At 36.8% G+C, this 21,709-nt stretch overlaps 1 protein-coding gene across 2 annotated transcripts in view; it reads right to left on the bottom strand.

Annotated features, from left to right (window-relative positions):
• Positions 1–21,709, bottom strand: part of LOC129271735 (receptor-type tyrosine-protein phosphatase alpha-like) — an 86,278-nt gene that overhangs the window by 37,147 nt on the left and 27,422 nt on the right. Inside the window, exons 5-11 of one of the 2 annotated variants that reach the window (XM_064106646.1) lie at positions 13,379–13,513; positions 6,960–7,088; positions 5,859–6,152; positions 4,283–4,588; positions 4,045–4,115; positions 3,463–3,694; positions 2,732–2,964 (exon numbers count right to left, since the gene is read on the bottom strand). In XM_064106646.1, coding sequence (XP_063962716.1) covers positions 2,732–2,964; positions 3,463–3,694; positions 4,045–4,115; positions 4,283–4,588; positions 5,859–6,152; positions 6,960–7,088; positions 13,379–13,513 — 1,400 coding nt within the window. Of the gene's footprint in view, positions 1–2,731; positions 2,965–3,462; positions 3,695–4,044; positions 4,116–4,282; positions 4,589–5,858; positions 6,156–6,959; positions 7,089–13,378; positions 13,514–21,709 lie in introns of those variants that run through there. The other variant, XM_064106647.1, reaches the window with a different exon arrangement.

The following is a 21,709-nucleotide window of genomic DNA, read 5'->3' on the forward strand; positions in this document are numbered from 1 at the left end:
AGTTACCATTGGAGCGGCCGAAAGAACAAATATTACAAAGAAACACGAGAACTAGTCTGTGATGTAAGTATTTGAAGAGCAAACATCTTTTCTTTAAAAAAAGAAATATGTTCAGTTCATAGGGAAAATTTTCAAATCTAAATATGGGGATTGTGTATCTTGTATTTGCAATAACTGTTTGCCATTAAGCCAAGGTAAATACACAACCAAGCTCTAACTTTAGTATGTGAAAGCACTAGGTTAAAAATAGGTGTATGGGTTCTTGACTCAATTATCTGCATGAAGAATGCAGCCCACGTTATATCTTTCAATGCTGTATGGAATTGATTTGGGGGATAAAACAAGAGCATACCATGGTATATTTGTATCAATGTATTGACATAGAATCCTTCATTTCAATGCTAGCAAATGTTAGAGCAACCATAGAGCATGTCTTGTAAATAGGTATACATCAAACAGAATGGAACTTTTTCCAATTTTTTTTTCTTTACCAAACAGAATATCGTCCATGAGATTTTGTAGTTCAGAGTCCCATTTTATAAAGACTGGTAATAATAACAAAATTATTTAACTTTTATATAACAAACTTACCATCAGCCAATCAGATTGAAAGCAATCAGAAGCTTTTAACTGTTATTGAAAATTTGTTATTATAAAAATTAGAAGGAAATGGACCCAAGGTGAGTTTTTCATAAAGCTGTGCGTAAGTTACAAACGACTAGTGACAGGGTTGTTTGATTTAAATCATGTCGATTTAAATCATGATTTAAATCGCTATTTAAATCACTTGATTTTTTTCAAAAAAATCACTGATTTAAATCAACTTTTATGAAAAAAATCAGTTTTCTCTATTTTCTCTTCTTCTTAACAGATACTTTAAATGTAATCATTTTCATTTCTGTTCCACATGCTTTAGAGATACTTTAAAAGAATGATACACCCTCATGGAGTCTGATTTAACACCACTGTTTTATTTTCAAATTGTAAAACAAGCAAAACTGATGAAAACAACAAGTTTCTAACGAAGTAATGATAAATAACTCTCTGTATGTACACCAAACTGTTAAATCTTCAATAAAATAATATATAAAATCTACAAAGGTGCTCAAAGTCCACAACTTGGATACTTTTACAAAACAGCTGAACTACTTGTATGTACCTCCTTCTTGTTACTATTAATACCCATTCTTTCAATTACTTAAGTTGAAGGCATATGTGTACATTTGATAAGAATTACATGTATATTTGCATGCCTTTAATAATTTCAATTTTGTTGGAAATTCTCAAGTTCTTTGAGTACTTCATGCATTGGAGTAACACTTCGGATATTTTGAACTGACTGATATAAAAATTTCAAGAGTTTGCATGTATACATAATACATAACATTACTTGGGCTTCCATAAAATGTCCCTCTCTATAATGCAAATAAATAAAAAAATAAATAAAAAAATTACCTGTATATAAGTGGATTATTGTGTCAAATAGTACAATACACAATGTTCAAAAGACTACTTGACCACTATTATTGGTGTAAAACAGTTTAAATATAGTTTAAAACTTGTTAAGTGTGACCATTATATTTCGTTGAAAAAAAATAAAAAACATCTGATTTAAATCATAAAAATCCGATTTAAATAAGAAAAATCAGATTTTTTTTATTTTTTTTTTAAAAATCAAAAAAATCAACAACCCTGACTGGTGACCCTTTCCTAGTCAACGCCTATGGAAATTTGGTGTGCATAATTTACCTCAAGAAAGGATTACCAGTCATTCGTAAGTTTGATTGATTTTATTTGTATATATCATTTTCAACATCACATAACATTAATATTGGTATAATCATTTATATTGTATATATATACATGTATATGAGTGGAGCATCATAAGCTCTATGAGCTTGAGAACGATGTTCCAAGAAACATGTACATGGACACATAAATTATACATTGGCTAAAAGAATATATTCAATGATGTGAACATCAATTAAGAGGTCAATGAAGAGCAAGAGTTAGAGGGGGTGAGAAACAGAGTGGGAGAGAGAGAACTGAATAAAAAAAGAGAAACATGAAGAGAGTACTGACAATACATAAAATACGAGTCATTGTGTTTTGAGGACGAAACTTTTTTGGCTGTGAAGATCAAATAAGAGGTCAGAGAAGAGCGAGAGATAGAGGGGTGAGAAACAGAGTGGGAGAGAGAAAACTGAATAAAAAGAGAGAAACATGAAGAGAGTACTGACAATATATAAAATATGAGTCATTGTGTTTTGAGGACGGAAACTTTTTTGCTACATGTAGGTACTTTGTTTGAATAATAATAATCAATGGCAAAAAAATATGTGTGGTGGTACATTATGTAACCATGCAAAATATATGTGTGGTGGTACATTATGTAACCATGCAAAATATATGTGTGGTGGTACATTATGTAACCATGCAAAATATATGTGTGGTGGTACATTATGTAACCATGCAAAATATATGTGTGGTGGTACATTATGTAACCATGCAAAATATATGTGTGGTGGTACATTATGTACCAAGTGATATAACATACATGTAACTTACAAACAACTTTTTAAAACACCTACCACATGTTGATGGCACTTTGCTTGATCCCAGATATTAATATTGCAGAAAAGATACCAACTCAACTCTATATATAAAACGGGCCCGACATATGCATAGTCTCATAAACAGAACAAAACGCATGCATTTAAGGGTGTCTCACCTGCACTGAGTAATTGGTTTCTGCTTGCAGGCCTTCAACGGTATACTCAAGCACACTGTCTGTATCTTCCTCCAACGTATAGTTATCAGCAGTTGGTGGATCGGTTTGCTGGTAGCGGATGACATACTTCTGGATGTCGCCGTTCAGGTTAGCCGGTATCGGAGTGGACCATGTAACAGTGAAGGTACTGGTGGTACTCGTTGGTATAGACAGATTGATGGGTGGAGGTGCAACTGTAGAGGAAATAGAGGTCCATGTCAATCGTGATTATGAAAGGGTTTATGAAAGTGAGAGGACATTCGGCAAAAAGAAATTTATTACAAACTATAACTTACAAAATATGATACAGCAGCCAATAAACTAAAAGTTCAACCAAGAACAGCAATTTGAAGGAAACCTGCCAAATATCAGAGATACAACTTCTTTCCTGCATAAATCCTGCAAGTATACCACTCCCATTACCGATCCTTACATTTTGACAATGAAAAGAAATGATAGATACCGGAAAGCCGAACATAAAGATGCATGATGCCCATATAGTACAATTCCTGTCAAAGCTATACAGCTATCAAAGCATTTAGAGTAATGTTACCATAATATATTGGAGAGCACTGTATCTGTGTGTCATAGCAGTAGTACATTCATACAAAACAAATACATATACATGTATCGTTTGTGCATGGTAAATATATTACAGCATTAGGTAGATAATGACATGGCTGAAGTCTCACCTTCTTCCAGTGTTTTGCCAGTCGTCTCCCTGCTCTTGTCACCTTCCTCATCTTTATTTGAAGCACTTATCTGAATGGTATAGTCCAGATAGGTCTCTAAACCTGATATCGTATAGGAGCGTGTATCATTAGAAACTATGCTAGAGTTTGTGGACGATGAACCAGAGAGAGCATAGTAGATCATATAATGGGTCACACCACTCCTGCAGTTTGCTGATTCCAAAGAGAGGAACTGCAAGATAACGGTGCAAATTAAAAAACTCTTATTAGCAACATCAAGAGGAGAAGTAGTAGTTGCTGTAGTAGTAGTAGTAGAAGTAGGAGAAGCAGTAATAATAGTAGTAGTGGTGGCAGTAGTAAAAGTAGTAGTGGTAGTGGTAGTAGAAGTAGTAGTAGTAGTAGTAGTAGCAGTAGTTGTAGTAGTAGTAGTAGTAGTAGTAGTAGTAGTAGTAGTAGTAGTAGTAGTAGTAGTAGTAGTAGTAGTAGTAGTAGTAGTAGTAGTAGTAGTAGTAGTAGTAGTAGTAGTAGTAGTAGTAGTAGATAGTAGTAGTTATAGATTAATCATTTGATCATTTTCATTACCTTCCATGTCACTTTTAGTTCTTTAGGATTGTTAGCTGTCACCAGTATTCCTGTTGGGGGAGACCTTGGTGCTGAAAAAAAAAGTCAGATGAAAAATTTTAAGTGCACACATGAATCAAACATATTCCAATAAATATGTATTTGGCTCATGCCGAAAATCCCCAACTGCTCAAACAATGCTACACAAAATTTCTACACTCAAATATTCAAATGGTACCTAGTAGTAATTATAAGTTACCTGTACAAAGAGTGATTGTCTCATTCCTTGGAGACCAAGGTCCTGTTCCACCCTCTCCTTCCCTCACGGCTGCAACACGAAACATGTAGTCTGTGTCAGGAGTCAAGTTACTAACAGTAGCTGAAGTGCTAGAGTCAGCTACTCTCTGATCCACTTCCCAGTTACCATCTTTCCTTACAAATACATCATATCCTATAAGGGGAGGATCACCAATGTCTTTTCCTGCAGACCAGGCATTCCATCGTAGAGATACTGTAGATGAAGTGCTGCTGACAATAGATGGAGCCATCCTTATGACTGGGAGAACTGAAATAAATCCAGAAAGAGGCAGATTTATTCCATTATCATTGACTGAATTACAATCTTGGCATTTCCAAAACAATATAGATCCACCAAAAATAGCATTATAATTCACCAACATCTCGAAAGTATGCAGGTATATCATGTGCTGGTTAGACTAGCACACAACTGGCATATTCAACCGTGAAAGTATTCTCTTTATATCTGGCTAATTATTTTTGGCATCACTATCTATCTCTTACTATGAATTTCTTACTTAAAGGTCAAGTCCACCCCAAAATATGCTGACTTGAATAAATAGAGAAAACTAAAACTGGCATATCGCTGAAAATTTCATTAAAATCAAATGTAAAATAAGAAAGTTATGACATTTTAAAGTTTCGCTTATTTTTCACACAAACAGTGATCTGCACAACTAGGTGAGGTAGTCGATGATGTCCGTCACTCACTATTTCTCTTGTTTTTTATTGTTTGAATTATACAATATTTCATTTTTTATAGATTTGACAATAAGGGCCAACTTGACTGAACCATATACATGTAGTATTAAATAATGCTTAATTCCACATTTTCAGTGAGGAATTAATCATTGTATCACTTGACAATGAGGAGAAAATTAAAATATTTCATATTTCGTGTAATAAAATACAAAAGAAAAAGTGAGTGAGTGATGTCATCTGTTCCCTCATTTGCATACTAGCCAGGATGTGCATACAACCGTTTTGTGAAATTAAGCGAAACTTTAAAATGTCATAACTTTCTTATTTTACATCCGATTTTGGTGAAATTTTCAGTGTTAAGCTTGTTGGATTTTTCTCTTTTTATTCAAATCAACTTTTTGTTGTGGTGGACTTGTCCTTTAAAGAAATTACCTATGGAATTCATTGATTAACTTCTGATATTCTCATATTAACAGACACTGTCACCTGTTATATTTTTACCACTATAAACTTTCAACAGTACAATGTTTATACGGCTGCTGTTTTTATATAGATTAGGAAGACAATTCATGGTGTTATTTACTTTTACTTTTCTGCCACTCATTTAACTCCAGTGAGAGAGTATAAAGTTCAGTTTCTTCATATATGTCACAAACCATGAGAAAAACACATCTGCAGCAAAATAATTGGACTCATCTTACAGCACAAAGAAGTTAGAAAATACGATACTGATAATGATTCTGCACAACTGAATCAACTTGTGCCACCTACAATAGTACCAACATGTATTAAAGGATCAAGTTTAAGAAAGAGTGATGAAATGCTATATTGCTCACCATAAGTTGCATTAGTAATGCTTGTTGGGTAGAACTGGTCTTTTACAATAAGACCACAGACATATTCCCCATCTTCTGGTGGATACACACTTTCAATGTCAAAGACAACAGCCCGTTCTGACCCTAATACAGAGCTTGATTGCTTGGTGATTCCTGTGATGTTGTAAGTGTTGGTATCAATACGCCGACGAAGATCAACTGATGAGGCATCAGGAATTGGGATCCCCTCAGCATAACACGTGATGTTTGATGGTTGGTATGGATTCACTCTTAATACTTCATAGCGTGATATTCCTGCTAGTAACCAATATAGACATAAAGAGATTGAAGTTATTATTCAAGTCGCCATGCAAGGCTCCAATTCTAACAATTCATACATCAATAATTGAAAACTACATGCACTGTGAAAATTGTCAATGCAGCTAACACATTATCAATATGTGTCTTGCATATCCAATCTACATCAATACCTATGAGCTTATCCCAAGTCTTATGACCATTTAGTGAAAACTAAGAAAGTGGTTTGATCCACCGAGATTTGCAAAGGTTTGACGAAAGAGCCAACTGCTCATATGTATATATACATGCTGAATATGTATACCGAATGAAGGTAGATTATGACAGTATTATAACCTGCATAGGTTGAAAGTGCTCAGATAAATTTGTATATAGGAGCTCAAGCAGTACAAAGTTTAATAGGCTCAAAAGAGTTGTTCAGTGATTTAGCTGGATAGTCTGTTTTACCCCAACATTCATCAGCAACATTCTACATGATAACAGTTAGATAAACAGCATTTAAACCAAGTTTAACTTTTGATAGATTGAAGTGGAATCAAATTACACCATTCTGAAATAGATGGTGGTGGTGGTGGTATATTGTAGCAGTAGTATTGACAGGTGTACTGAATGTATGTACATATACATGTATTAACAACATTTCTCACGTTAAAGATTTTCATAGCATATTTCATACATGTATAATATTTTGGCTTTCAATAAAACAAATCAGTAATAAATAAATTGCTTTCTTAGTGAGAAATATATCTGAGAGCTTGACAATTTTAGAGAGGATTAAAAGCAAACATTACTGGGTTTATTTACTTTGACAGTATGGTTCAATCCAGCCATCAATACACTGTCCTTTGCACAGTCCTGTCTGTTTCTCACAGGCTTCTGGAGCACAGTGGCATTGCTGAAGACAATCCAGACCAAACCTACCTCCTTCACATTCTACATGATAAGAGTTAAACAATATTTAGAACAAAAGTTAACTTTTCATAGAATGAAGTGGAATCAAATTACACCACTATGAAGTATACGATGGTGGTGGTCTATTTTAGTAGTAGTAATGGCAGGTGAACAACAACTATATTGAATATTGAATGAAAATTAATAAACTTTTTTGTAAGTTCAGCTATAACGTCCCTTTCTTAGGCTGAGGTCACAACTCTAAAATTTAGCCTGCTCGGCGACCGGGCGGCGAGTTTTTAGCCAATTTCGACCGGGCACCGACCGGCAGCCGTCCGGGCACCACTGGTTTTGGGGGCATCGCTCGGTCGCTGCTCAAGATTTTGGCTGTGACTGCTCACTTTTCACTCGCCGCCCGAAATACGCTCGGCGCCAAATTGCTCACCGTTCGGGCACATACGTAATTAAGCGGTCGCCGTCGAACAATTTAGGTATAAAATTGAACTTGTTGGATCAACAGCTGTTGTGCGGTCATTGGCCGGTCGCCAGCCACTGGCCTGTCAGAGATCGGTCGATGATCTCGCATCGAATTCAAGATCTGACGGAAGATTACCTAAGAATAAGCCGGTGGGGGACCGCCCAGGATTCGGTGGGTCATCAGCTGATCACTGCTTGGATACTAAACAGATTAATTCCCTGTTTTGACCTAGATTTGGCTAATGGGTAATCGACCGGGCTCTGCTCAGCTACCGCTAAGTATTTTTACTGCCCGATCGACTTCTACAAAAAACGTTCGGCGATGTCTAAATTCCAGCGGTGTCCGAGCAGGCTACTTATTGGTCTGTCGCCACTCTGAATTGTGACTAAAGCCTTAGGTCTGAATGTCAACAATTTTCAGCACGCTCACATTATTTGATCAGTGAGATATATATTGACTTTAATATGAGATATAGGCTTATTATAAACACCCGCGTCGCGGGCGGGTTCGTAATCACTCAGGTTTTGGATTTTTGCAATTTTTTTTTATTTCGGTGCGATTTTTTTTCTAACGGTGTCTTCAATTGGACAAACACACTGGGAAAATAAAATGAAATTGAAATGCGAGCCTCGTTTTAAGCCGGCAAGTGCCTTAAATAAAATGTACTCGACTAGTGTTTTAACACAACAAACAAGTAAATTAGCCATGTGGCTCAACTAACTTAGAATAGATCCGGACTTCTACTGTGTCCTATACGAGGGCTCCGAGTCGGAACTCGCCATATCTGCCACATCGATATTACATCGCATCATTCATATATGCGGATATGCCTGCACGCAATGGCCCCAAGGCGGGACCCGGCCGCGGTCGGACACGACGTGCATCGGTAGCATGGAGCAAGCTAATGTGAGTCGAGCCGAGGTAGATCCAACGTACGTTATACAGTGCCAGTCAGTCCGCAGCCCGTCCGAAAGTATTTTATTCAGCGGTATGCATAGCCATCCGTGGTGTAATGCATATACGTAATGAGCTGTGAATACGATCTTTCCGATCGGTGTTTTAAAATGTTGCTCTTAGAATTGTCAATTTCTCATAAATTTTATAGATAAAAGGGCCATATCGTGTTTTAAGTAACTGGAGACCTAAACAATTCCTAACCTAAAATTCTTTCTCTCTCTCTCTGTCTCTCCTACCTTCCGAAATTAAAACACTCGGCCCTCGGACACAGTTTAGACGCAGGACAAATAATGCTCTGACAACCAAACTAACTTCTCATCAGCATCTGTAAAAATGTGAATGGGCCTTTAAACTAATACTAAAACTGATCTGAAATTGAACTTAAATCGATTTTGAAATTGATTTTAAAATTTATTTTAAAATAGTTTATTATACCTGTCCTAATTATTCCATCAACCCCTCTTTTCGCTCCTCTTCAAAACCACTCTGCCACTTTTAGACAGTTATAATTCTAAAATCGATTTTAAAATCGTATCTTAAATTGATTTTAAAAGCTCAAACATTTTTTAAGACAGTTGGCTAGCCACGAAATCACCTTGTCAATCCCTATTACTTTCTCCTAAAAAACATTAAAATCCCATAGACGGAGCCCTAAAGGAGGACTAAATAATAAGGATTGACAAGGCGATATCGTGGCTATAGCTAACTGTCTTAGAAATGTTTGAGCTTTTAAAACCAATTTGAAATACGATTTTACAATCGATTGTAAAATTTATTTTAAAATCGATTTTATACTCAATTTGATATTCATAATCAACTGAATTATTCCATCAACCCCTCTTTTCCCTCCAAAACCACTATGCCACTTTCAGACAGTTGGCTAGCCACGATATCGCCTTGTCAATCCTTATTAGTTAGTTCTCCTTTACGGCTCTGTCTATGGGATTTTAATTTTTTTAAATACAGGGAGAGCCCTAAAGGAGGAGTAAGTAATAGGGATTGATAAGGCGATATCGTGGCTAGCCAACTGTCTTAAATTTATGTTTGAGCTTTTAAAATCGATTTAAAATACGATTTTTAAATCGATTTTAAAATTATAACTGTCTAAAAGTGGTAGAGTGGTTTTGAAGAGGAGGGAAAAGAGAAATGTTGTAAATCGGATAAAAAATCAGATCGAAAATCGGATCGGCAGTTCAGCTTCTAAAATCGAAATCGAATTGAAATTCGAATCGGCGATGTTTAAAAACAAAGAAATAGATCAAAATTTTGTTTGCGGTCGCGCGCATCATCCTGACAAAGTCACAAAGACGAATGCATTGGAATGGAAGTCGCCAACATGCGCGATCGTTTGGAACATGTTTTAAAGGGGTTTTAAGGTGTTTTAAAATAAACAGACTGATTTTTAGTAGAAAGATAAACAAAAGACGCAAAGGATAATAAAATGAAAATAATTCTCATAAATCACAGGTTAATGAAAGATCGGCGGGACATCTTTTATAAGCATTTTTAGGTGCTAGCGATTTAGAATTATTGGAATGATCTCTTGATCTCATACGACGCATCATCTTAAAGTCGCAAGTGCAATTAAATTGTATAGAAGTCGCAAGCACACGCGATGATTCGGAACATGTTATTAAAATGCTTTGGGGAGCTAGCGTTTTCAAATCAATTTATTACTATTTTGAGAAATGAACTTTTGATATCCAAGAAGAAATATAAAAGAAGCATCTCCCGATGAAGTTGCAAAGACAAATAAATTGAGGTTGAAGAGAAGATGTATATCATCATGAACGATGTAAGAGAGTAACGTTATGAACTCCGTCAGTACGATCTTAAAAGTTCACGGTGGGGTCCGCTATCACCACGACGCGTTGAAGAGAAGTTGTCATTCATCATAAAGGAGGTAAGAGAGTAGCCCAGTGATGTCCGTTGGTAATACGACCTTTAAAAGTTCACGGCGGCGTCCGCTATCAACACGAGGTTGAAGAGAAGATATCTATCCTCGTAAACATCGTCAGAGATAATACCGCGTCTTTCTCCCTGATTAATGGGACCTCTAAATAGCTAGCACCTCAAAAAAAATCTTGAAATATGTTCTGAACGATCACGTACTGTAACTAGATCTACGCCGATTTTTTATATCCGATTTTTTCCTTAAAGGGGCATGATCGAAGATCAGCAGGTGATCACCGATTGTGGTAAAATCGGGAGAGCCAATTTTAAAATTGGTTAATTAGAACAGGTACACTTACGATTTTAAAATTGATTTAAAATCGATTTTCAAAATCAATTTTAAATCGATCTAAGATCAATTTTAGATCAGTTTTAGTATGATTTTTAAATGCTCATTCACATTTTTACTGATGCTGACAAGAAGTTAGTTTGGTTGTCAGGGCATTATTTGTCCTGCGTCTAAATAACTGTGTCCGATCGAGGGACTGTTTTAATTTCGGAAAGGTAGGAGAGACAGAGAGAGAGAGAGACTGAGCCCGTTCAGCTCAACGTATACGTTTCGAACGCGAGCACAAAGAAGATCAATCAAGCACATCACCTAATGCAATGTCTTGAAAATTTAGGTAGGGAATTTTTTAGGTCTCCAGTTACTTAAAACACGATATGGCCATTTCATCTATAAGATAATACAAATTTTATGAGAAATGGACAATAATTAAGAGCAAAATATTAAAACGCCTATCGGAAAGATCGTCCTCAAAGCTCATTTAGTATTAAATAGCTGGCAGCCGTCTGTTTCGAGGAGTTTTTTAACATTTTTATTTCTCCTCGTACACAGACGGCTCGCTATCGTGCAGCCACCATTAGGGGGTTAACAATGCAAAATCCCCCAGACAGGGCTCATCGATACTTGTCTTTATTTCATAAAAATATATGAAAAGAACTGTACCAAAATACACATTATTATTCCGTTTTGTCCTAAAATGCATCAAAAAACGGGGAAAAACAGTGACTAATTGCTTCGGCTGTTGCGCAACTTCACTTCCCTGTTTTATTGGAACTTAATATTTAAACATATGGCCATTGAGTCCCTGTACAGATCGAGCTAGAACTTCGGTCTCTGTATTGGTGAGTGGAGCCAACGGAGTTCAGCGGAACAACGAACATAACAGAGACCGAAACTTTTGGTCTATAATTACGTATATACAGTGCGTCCCACAAAAAACAAAACCGAGATTTATCGATGATTTATCATAACTTAATCACAGATACAATAGACAAATGACCTACCATTGTAAAGCTTAAAATCTCCTCTTTAATCTGATATTCGATTATTTCTCATTCACCAATAAGTGAGCAAAAACAATTTGAAGAGGGAATACCAAAAAGTCATTTGGCGGGCTGTATCTGGGTTTCAAAAGGAAATCCACATTTTTAAAAAGTTCAATATCTGCTCTTTAATTTGATACCTCAATTACAGAAAATGGACAAGAAATAACAAAGTTCTGGTTATTTGAAATAGGCTTGAATTTCAATAATTTCATAAAATGAAGAGGTTCTACAAGCTAGCGTTCAAACTCACTTGACACTCCGTTTTGTTGACGATCAGCCATGCATTAAGTCTTTTGTTAACCATGCGATAGCATCTGTGGGAAACCGGTGAAAACGCCTTCATGTAATGAAATTATGGAAATGCAAGTATTGATTCGAGAAAACATAACTTTTTTACTTCTTGACCAATTTTTTGTGATCAAGGTATCAAATAAATGAGCAGATATTGATCTTTTTAGGCATGTGATACCCCCCCGCCAAATGAGTTTTTTGGTATCCTTTCTTCAAATTGTTTTTGCTCACTCATGCGTAAATGAGGAATAATCTTAGTAATATCAGATGAAAGGGGAGATTTTGAGCTTTATATTGGTAGGTCATTTGCCTATTTTATTTGTGATTAAGTTATGATAAATCATCGCTTAATCTCGGTTTCGTTTTTTCTGGGACACACTGTATAGTATGCATTAAACCACGTATGGCTGGCTATGCATTTCGGACGGGCTGCGGACTGACTGGCACTGTATAACGTACGTTGGATCTACCTCGGCTCGACTCACGTTAGCTTGCTCCATGCTACCGAAGCACATCGTGTTCGACCGCGGCCGGGTCCCGCCTTGGGGCCATTGCGTGCAGGCATATCCGCATATATGAATGATGCGATGTAACATCGATGTGGCAGATATGGCGAGTTCCGACTCTGAGCCCTCGTATAGGACACAGTAGAAGTCCGGATCTATTCTAAGTTAGTTGAGCCACATGGCTAATTTGCTTGTTTGTTGTGTTAAAACAGTAGTCGAGTACATTTTATTTAAGGCACTTGCCGGCTTAAAACGAGGCTCGCATTTCAATTTCATTTTATTTTCCCAGCGTATTTGTCCCATTGAAGACACCGTTAGAAAAAAAATTGCACCGAAATAAAAAAAAATTGCAAAAAATCCAAAACCCGAGTGATTACGAACCGCCCGCGACGCGAGTGTTTATAATAAGCCGATATATATGACAAGGAAAAAACAACAACAATTAATTAGACATAGTAAATGTAGCAATTCTAATTTATAACCAAGGATGTTTGATGATCATGTTTTTTTTATACAAAAAGAATTCACATACATGTAAGTATTGTTTATCAAGCAAGCATTTTCCTTCAAACAAGGGATTTATAAACTGCATACATGTAGCTAGATTTTTTTTTTCTATGAGCTTCACACAGCAGCAAGTACATACTCTGAAGTAAGACAATGACTTTGATATTATGTCATATTTTACATATATTTGCAAAGGTGCTCTGCATGTTGTAGATACAATGATCAGTGTGTTATGATAGAGTTTAAGTGTATAACTTACATGTGTTTCTGTCTGTATTCTGTAAGCATGGTTTAAAGTATAGACTTACTTTGACAATTGTTCCCTGACCAGCCAGACTGACATCCACCTGTAGTACATATTCCACTAAAAGGGTCACATGATGATACATTAGCACAGTGACATGTTTGTGAGCACCCTGGACCATATGTGCCAACATCACATGCTGAGTGACACGATAGAAGAAAAAAACACAATTATAAATTATCATTTCTCAGAAAAAATCCTCCCTCCTTCCTTCTCCTTTCTCTTCTTCTCCTATCTCTACTTCTTTAATGGTTTACTGTACAGTACACCATGTGTACAGCGATGGAAGGGTTGAGACAAAAGTGAATAGAAATAGAAGTGAAATGGAAAGGGTGCTGCTCACGGATAGGGTCCACTTTTTCCATTTAGAAGTCCCATGCCAAAAAAAATAAATGAGCAAGAGAAACCCTATCATTGTTGTTAGTAACATACCAATAGGTCCTACCTCCACTAGCTTCATCAGATCATGGACCTACTAAAGATTCATCCTCTGTTTCCTTTCCGTGGAAAGTGTGAAAGTGTGCACTTAGTGTGTCAACCTCAAAAAAGGAATTTTATGTATAACAGTCGCCAAATTGTCTGTTAAGCCCATTAGTTTCAGTTGGTTCTTTTTGTTGAGTGTGTGAGTATTCCCTCGATATTAAAGGGGAATCCAACCCAAATGAAAACGTGTTTTTATAAGGAAAAGAAAAATCAGACAAGTTGATAGGTGAAAGTTTGAACAATATTGGACAAACAACAAGAAAGTTATGAATTTTCAAAAGTTGTAAATATTCGTAATCACTATACCCATGGACACTTCAAATCGGCCGCATATGGGATGTCATAGTGATGTAAGGCAAGGACTACTCTTCCATGTACTCCAATACATATCATGGCTAAAATGTCATTTTTCCCAAAAGTTTTATTTCAAATTACAATTTTCTTTCATGGGGACATAAAACAATATACTACCTGGGTTATAATTAGATTACTGCCCCAGGGGAATGGGTACTTAGGAGAAAACCACAAATCCCTGATAATAAAGTACATGGCCTATTGGAAAGTTGTCCTTGCCCCTTGTCATAATTTACTTACCCAGTTGCCAATTTGAAATCTACATAGTATTATTGATCTCAGTTTTACAGCAGCTATAACTTTTTTATTGCTTGTCCGATTTCTTTCAAACTTTCACCATTCTGTTTAATTTATTTTTCTCCTTCCCAACACAACATTCTATGGCCAAGGCTGGATTCCCCTTTAAGCCTGAGTCGAATCAATTTTAAAATCGGTGTTCGATCGATGTCATCGAACACCGGTGCGGATTTTGCAAAATTGGCGCATCGAAAAAAAAAAAATTCAATGGTTCACACAATCAATCATCAAAATATCAGTAATGTCCAACTTGACTATTACTTACTTGATTTCTATTGCGCCCAAAATGAAACCGATTGTGTAATTATGATGCTTATTCACCATTAATTTGAAGTTTATTTCGATCATAGTTCGAGTCTTACTCGTGTGCTTGTGCCGAGATAATTTATGCATGATGAATTCATGAATGGAAGTCATGGCCATCGATCGTGCATGCGCAGTACTGTTCTTTAATCAAACCAGAAAATGGCCGAAAATTGACGCGATCAACGTAAAATAAATCTTGCTTTCATGAACAATATTAATATCATGACCACAGAACATTATTTAATTGTAATATTTGACTATAATTTGCATATGATAATCATTAATATGAATTTAGAGCTTGATGTGAAACGTTTGTATTTCGTTTCAATTTTCAATGGCGGACATCTCATGACGATCGACTTAAGTCGAGTGAGTGCACTTGTCTAAAAAAAAATAATCATCACGTCAGGATTGATTTTCGAACATTGTCTACATGCAAAAACTCTTTTCAAAATCGTAATATCACCATATAATAACATTTTACATGACAAAACAGAGAAAATTGCGTTTGATATGCGCATTGTGCTTCTTTTCTCGGAGCTCAAAGACGTCCAGAAATGGAATAACAAAAGAAATAATGCCAGTATTAATTCTTCCAAATGAACATAACATACTTTGCTGACATTGTCAATATTCTTAGTATGACCATAAAATCTTGTTAAATTGTAATAAACTATATGAATTTAGGGCTCGATTCGAAACATTCGTATTTATTTCGATCGCATGCTCAATTGTGTCTAAAAAAATGGGTTGTCAGTATCAGGAATAATTCTTGAACATTGTCATAACTCACATTCCACAATCTTTCCTCACAATCGTTATATCAGCATTGAATAGCAATTCAAATGACCATCCAGAAAAAATTACGTATACTAGTATTTACATTGTACATTCTCATTAATTTATTTGGAACTCATTTTGGATCCAACTACACTATCTCAAGCAAGCTACAGCACTCTCCGTTGGTTGCACTTGTTTGTTGGCGCTGACAAGCACGCCTGTCATTTAGAGAGAGTGAGTGTACGGGGCTGCGGACGGGACTGGTGAATGCGAGTCAGGACTGCGAATGCTAGTTGACCGAAAATCATTCGGATCGACTCTGCGTGATTTATGTCTTTATTATTGTTTCATTTTAAACTTATATGTTGTCATCTGCAAATATCATTGTTGAAGATATTTTGGGAAGAATTCTGCATTGGTCCCAGGCCTTTTTTTGTGTTTTGTGATCATGGAAAATACAAACGAACTTTGCTCTGTCATCTGCTTATGCCAATGCCAGCACATGCCGTCAGTGCGTAGTGCATGCATAGCGCATCGATGCTAAAACAAGACAAAATTTTCCCCGCATTCAATATTCGATGCATCGATGTTCGATCAAATTAAAGCTGTCGAACACCGGTTTTCAAAATAATCGATATGACTCAGGCTTACTCGATATCATATATATTTCATATAAACAGGAACCTTTTAATATTGAATTTTAGGCCAATGAAAATTAGTGGCTGGACTGGACATTTTCCATTCACATTTGAGTGTTATCAAGTCTCGGAGCTTGTAGCAGAAATAGAAATAGAAATGTGTAACATACTCAGAAGAACACGTCATGACACACGCTCTGCCAGTTCAAGTGTGTTTAATGCGCAATGCGACTTCGCTAAAGCTACACAGTAAATTCAATCATGCGAACACCTGTTGGAGCTATGTCAGTAACCATGCCATTCACATACCTTACAAAATATTTCATTAACCATGGAAAAATGTTACAAAAAACATAAAGAATTTCTGTACCAAAAATCATTGTCCAATTTTTAACATTAATGAAGCTGTGTAGGACTTGATCTTTGTTCAGTTTTTCATTCACAATTTTGTCATGTCCTGCCACTTCTGCTCGGAGCCCGGAGTGGTAATGCTCAACAATGAATCCATCTGCTATTATTTATGAGAAGTGGTGAAGTGGTGATGGCGACCCGACGGAGTGAAAATTATCTCGTCTCGCGCATTATGAGATTTTTGTTCCTATTTGGGGTAGCGAGAATTAATTAGGTTACATCAGGTGTACCATTGTAGTAATTATAGGTAAATGCATTCACGGTGTTAAGTTTGATTTTTCCTTTCACACGTGTCACATCCTGCCACATATGTCACATTCTTCCTGTATGCCTGTATCTACTAGAAAAAACATCAGTCTATCATTGCATTGGTAATATGTTTACAGTTACTGCATTGGTAAAAGCATACCTGCCAACATTTGAAAATTTGAAATAGGTACACCCTTGGCCGGGGTTCTAGGTTAAATGGTTGAGGGGCAGCGTCTCTGGCAGGCTTTTCAAGGGTACAGATCCCCTTTAAACTGAAAGGGAAATATAGCATTCTGGAGGGCCAGAAAAGCTCAAAATCAGCGCTTCTCAACCTTTTTTTACTCGAGGACCGCTTTGACTCTCAAATTTTTTTTGAGGCCCACCTACGAAAATTTTAAGCGATATGACTACTTGTCTTGACTCAAAGATAGACAATAATTATAATGAACATATTTGTGCATATAACTTTCAGTAGCCCGGCCTTTTAGCCCCTCCTCCAAACATATACAACCATGACAACATAACAACTTAATAACAAGAATACTGAATACCTTCAACATTTGACAAACATTGCCTATGCATGGTTTTGCATCACTGCCAGCCATGATGACTCAAAATTTAAGGGTCATATTTTCTTACAGTTACATTCAGAGACTTTTCAATTTGTTCCAACCTCACCCTTTTAAATCACTTTAAAAAAGGTCCATTTTGATGAAAGTATGTTTTCGTGAAATTTGAACAGAAAAAGCCCTGAAGCACGTTCGAAACAAACAGTTCAAGAACTAACTGCATTCGCAAAGGTCCGGTAAATGGGCGACAATTAACTAAATTCACAATATACACAATATGCATACATGATGAGGTTCACATCAAAGTTAGATCGAAACCATCATACTGTGTATGCATATTGCAACATGCATAAAGCATGCTGTAGCTTTGTTTGACCCACATAGACCGATCAAACATAACATGTTCGGGCTGTCGGACAGGTCCAGGTCTGTGAAACATGCTATAGTCATGATACTTTTTCTCCCATTTTTTTTTCTTCCTCTGAAGCTTCTCGCGGCCCACCGTTTGAGAAGCGCTGCTTTAAATGATACCAGAATTGCACTCTCTACATACATAGAACACATTTTAAGGTAGGTACATGTATGTAAAAGAATGACATACATGCTTATAACTTTTTGTTCATTAATTTTGTGAAATATGCAAATAACTTTGAAGTCGCAGGACATGACAAAACAAATGTGAACAGAAATTTATACATGTTTTAACATGAATCACTCTATTTTTTCCACATTATTTGCAAACATTCTTTCTTTTGATGTTGTTCTGTTTTAGATACATTTTCAATGAATGTAATGCTCTATTTTGATTTCTTTTTACGTACCATAATTCTTTGTGCCTGCACAGTGCTTGTGAGGCTAGGGAGTGCACATCAATTTGAGCATTACTTGTGTAAATGTATTTTATGTTGTGTTTTTTTTTTTAAATGAACAAAAAACAATATTAAAAACATTTCACTGCTAGACTATAAGTAAAAAAAAATCAGCCAGGACGTGACGTAATTGCATGTGAATGGAAAATCTTGAATTTCGGAGTGTTCCCAGTCAGCGGTGTACAATAAATAGGATAATGCAAAATATCAGTGTGCTTAGATACAATACACAAACAAACAGACACAGATGCACCAACACACACACACCCACACCCATTAGACTTAATTGGTTTGTTACATGTAAGTGACAAGTTTGTCGTGGCAAATCAAATGTGAAATATTAAGAAAAAAAAAATGCAATTACTGTTTGATTCTTAAAATTAAAATCTTAGAAATTAAAATTTAAGTAGCCTGTAAACCACATGCACCATGAACCTAAGCCCTAAGAACAAAGGGAAGAGCATCGGGCCTTAGCCTTGACGGCTTATTTTACTAAGTCATGAGAGGAAAAGAAATTATCCTTTAAGAAGGTGAAAGTGTGCTTTCACCCTCACCAGGTATGGTGAGACTACCACATATCGACCACCTCTTTTGAAACCGACCACCTTGCGCGCGTAAAAATTATTGTGTATTACAAACAATACGCACGGGCAAGTAGGCGCAGTGTCCATAGGAACGGTAAGAATTGATTTTACGAGAAAAAAATGGAACAAAAAGTAAAATTTTAGTAGAATTACCGTAATCAAAATTTTATTGACCAGACCCAAACCCCGCTAAAAAACCCCAAGAAATCAGATAGGAAATGGCTTTAGAACAAATATCCGTCATCAATCGTCGAATCGTGTGCCGGAGCTCGCAGTGGAAGTAGTGAGATGATCGTTTAGCATGTTGACATCGTAGAAATGATTTGGAAGAATGAAAATATTTCGCCTCCGTGACTAGAATCGGCCGTAAACTTAGTGTACCGCAGGTGGTCGGTTTAAAAAGACGGGTGCAAATGAGCAAATGTAAAATCGTCGTATTTGTTGTTCGTCGATATATACGCTGGTTGAATCGGAGTCGCCGAGCGAAACATGGGAATCTGATCTGCTCAATTTTCTGCACAAATGAGACAAAAACTGGGTAAAATAGATGAATATTTTCGCAGATACAATGCTTAGAAGATTAGGTGGTCGATAAGGGGTAGTTCCAACCATACCACAAAAGCTCCCACCCTGGACAAGTGACCCTATCTTCTCACACAGATGAGAAGGAAGAGAAGAGGCTAAGAAGAAAAGCTCAACTTTACCAGTGGTGGCAATCTGACTCTTATTCCTGGCCACAAAGCCTGGGAAAAGGGCAAACACTGAGATTTATCACCATCAAATTGGTCAATGGTTGAATCACAGGGCTTAGAGAAAACTTCAGCCATGACCAGAAGCAACTGCTACCAGATCAAGTGCCCAAATCAACCACCCTAACATGCATGTACAATGTAGGAGGATGGCTCTAGTTAAAAAAGAACAAATACTATAACAAGTGGAATGCCTCTGGCAGTCTCACCTGCATCACACAATTCAATATAGCAGCAGTGCTGACTTTGAAAACTACTATAACTTGCACAAGATGTTCAGTGATACCGGTACTTGGTTACTCTTATTTCCACGTTTTATGAACTAGACCAATACACTTACAGAGATATGATGGTAATTCAACAAATACCCCCAACGTAGCCAAGTTCATTGACCTAACATGACCTTTGACCTTGATCATGTGACCTGAAACTCGCACAGGATGTTCAGTGATACTTGATAACTCTTATGTCGAAGTTTCACTAGTCAGATCCATAAACTTTCAAAGTTATGATGGTAATTCAACAGATACCCCCATTATGGCCAAAGTTCATTGACCTTTGACCTTGGTCATATGACCTAAAATGCGCACAGGATGTTCAGTGATACTTGATTACTCTTGTCCAAGTTTTATGAACTAGACCAACATACTTGCAAAGTTATGATGGTAATTCAACAGATACCCCCAGTTCGGCCAAAGTTCATTGACCCTAAATGACCTCTGACCTTGGTCATGTGACCTGAAACTTGCACAGGATGTTCAGTAATACTTGATTACTATTATGTCCAAGTTTCATGAATCAGATCCATAAACTTTTAAAGTTATGATGGTAATTCAACAGATACCCACAATTCGGCCAAAGTTCATTGACCCTAAATGACCTTTGACCTTGGTCATGTGACGTGAAACTCATGCAGGATGTTCAGTGATACTTGATTAACCTTATGTCCAAGTTTCATGAACTAGGTCCATATATTTTCTAAGTTATGATGACATTTCAAAAACTTAACCTTAGGTTAAGATTTTGATGTTGATTCCCCCAACATGATCTAAGTTCATTCACCGTAAATGACCTTTTACCTTGGTCATGTGACATGAAACTCAAGCAGGATGTTCAGTAATACTTGATTAAGCATATGGTCAAGTTTCATGAACTAGGTCCATACAGTTTCCAAGTTATGCTGTCATTTCAAAAACTTAACCTTAGGTTAAGATTTGGTGTTGACGCCGCCGCCGCCGTCAGAAAAGCGGTGTCTATAGTCTCACTCTGCTATGCAGGTGAGACAAAAAGGGTGCCATCATCTGGGTCTGGATGGGGCTGGAAAAAGCTGGTGGTTGGTGATGGGGAAATAACGAAGCAAGAAATGGTGTTCCTTTACCAAGCTACAGATAAGACAAGTCGCTCACATCATCAACCACCAAGTAAACCGAGGAACAAAAAAATATTATGGGGGTCCTATGGGAGATGAGGCATTCTCATCTCCCACTTGTCATACAGTAGGTTACAAAGACAATCACAAACAACTCCTGATCAACTAGAGTGAAGCAATATCTATTTCCCAAGAGTATTGGGGCCAGAATAGGAGAAAAATGCCAAGATAAGCATGATTGAGACCCAGACAGAATGGGTCTGATTGAGAAGGCTGAACCTGCAAGTGTAGGTAGGAACCTGGAGCAGGTGGCAGCTAAAGCAGATTAAAAGGCTCCGAGAAAGACAGGAGCCCATAACAAGACAGGCCCAATAAATGCATAGGCCTATAAATGTATAGAGTAGGTGTAAGGGTTATGTTAAAATCCAGTACTGGTTAATGTTGGAAAGAAATTAGCAGGGGAAAATAACACTATGAACTGAGAACAGATCAAGGTTCAAGAGTTTCAGTGAAAAGAGAAGATCCAAGCCAAAGAACTGTAAAACACACAAGGCAAAAGCAATTTTGTGTCTCGCCCACTTATGAAAATAACCAAAAATATTGTGATTTGCGAGGGCACGCAAGAGAATTATATCGAAACTTCATTGTGAAATGACTGGGATGGAATAACACTTGTC

The sequence above is a fragment of the Lytechinus pictus genome, chromosome 11 (assembly GCF_037042905.1).
Source record: "Lytechinus pictus isolate F3 Inbred chromosome 11, Lp3.0, whole genome shotgun sequence".
In the NCBI taxonomy this organism is placed as follows: domain Eukaryota; kingdom Metazoa; phylum Echinodermata; class Echinoidea; order Temnopleuroida; family Toxopneustidae; genus Lytechinus; species Lytechinus pictus.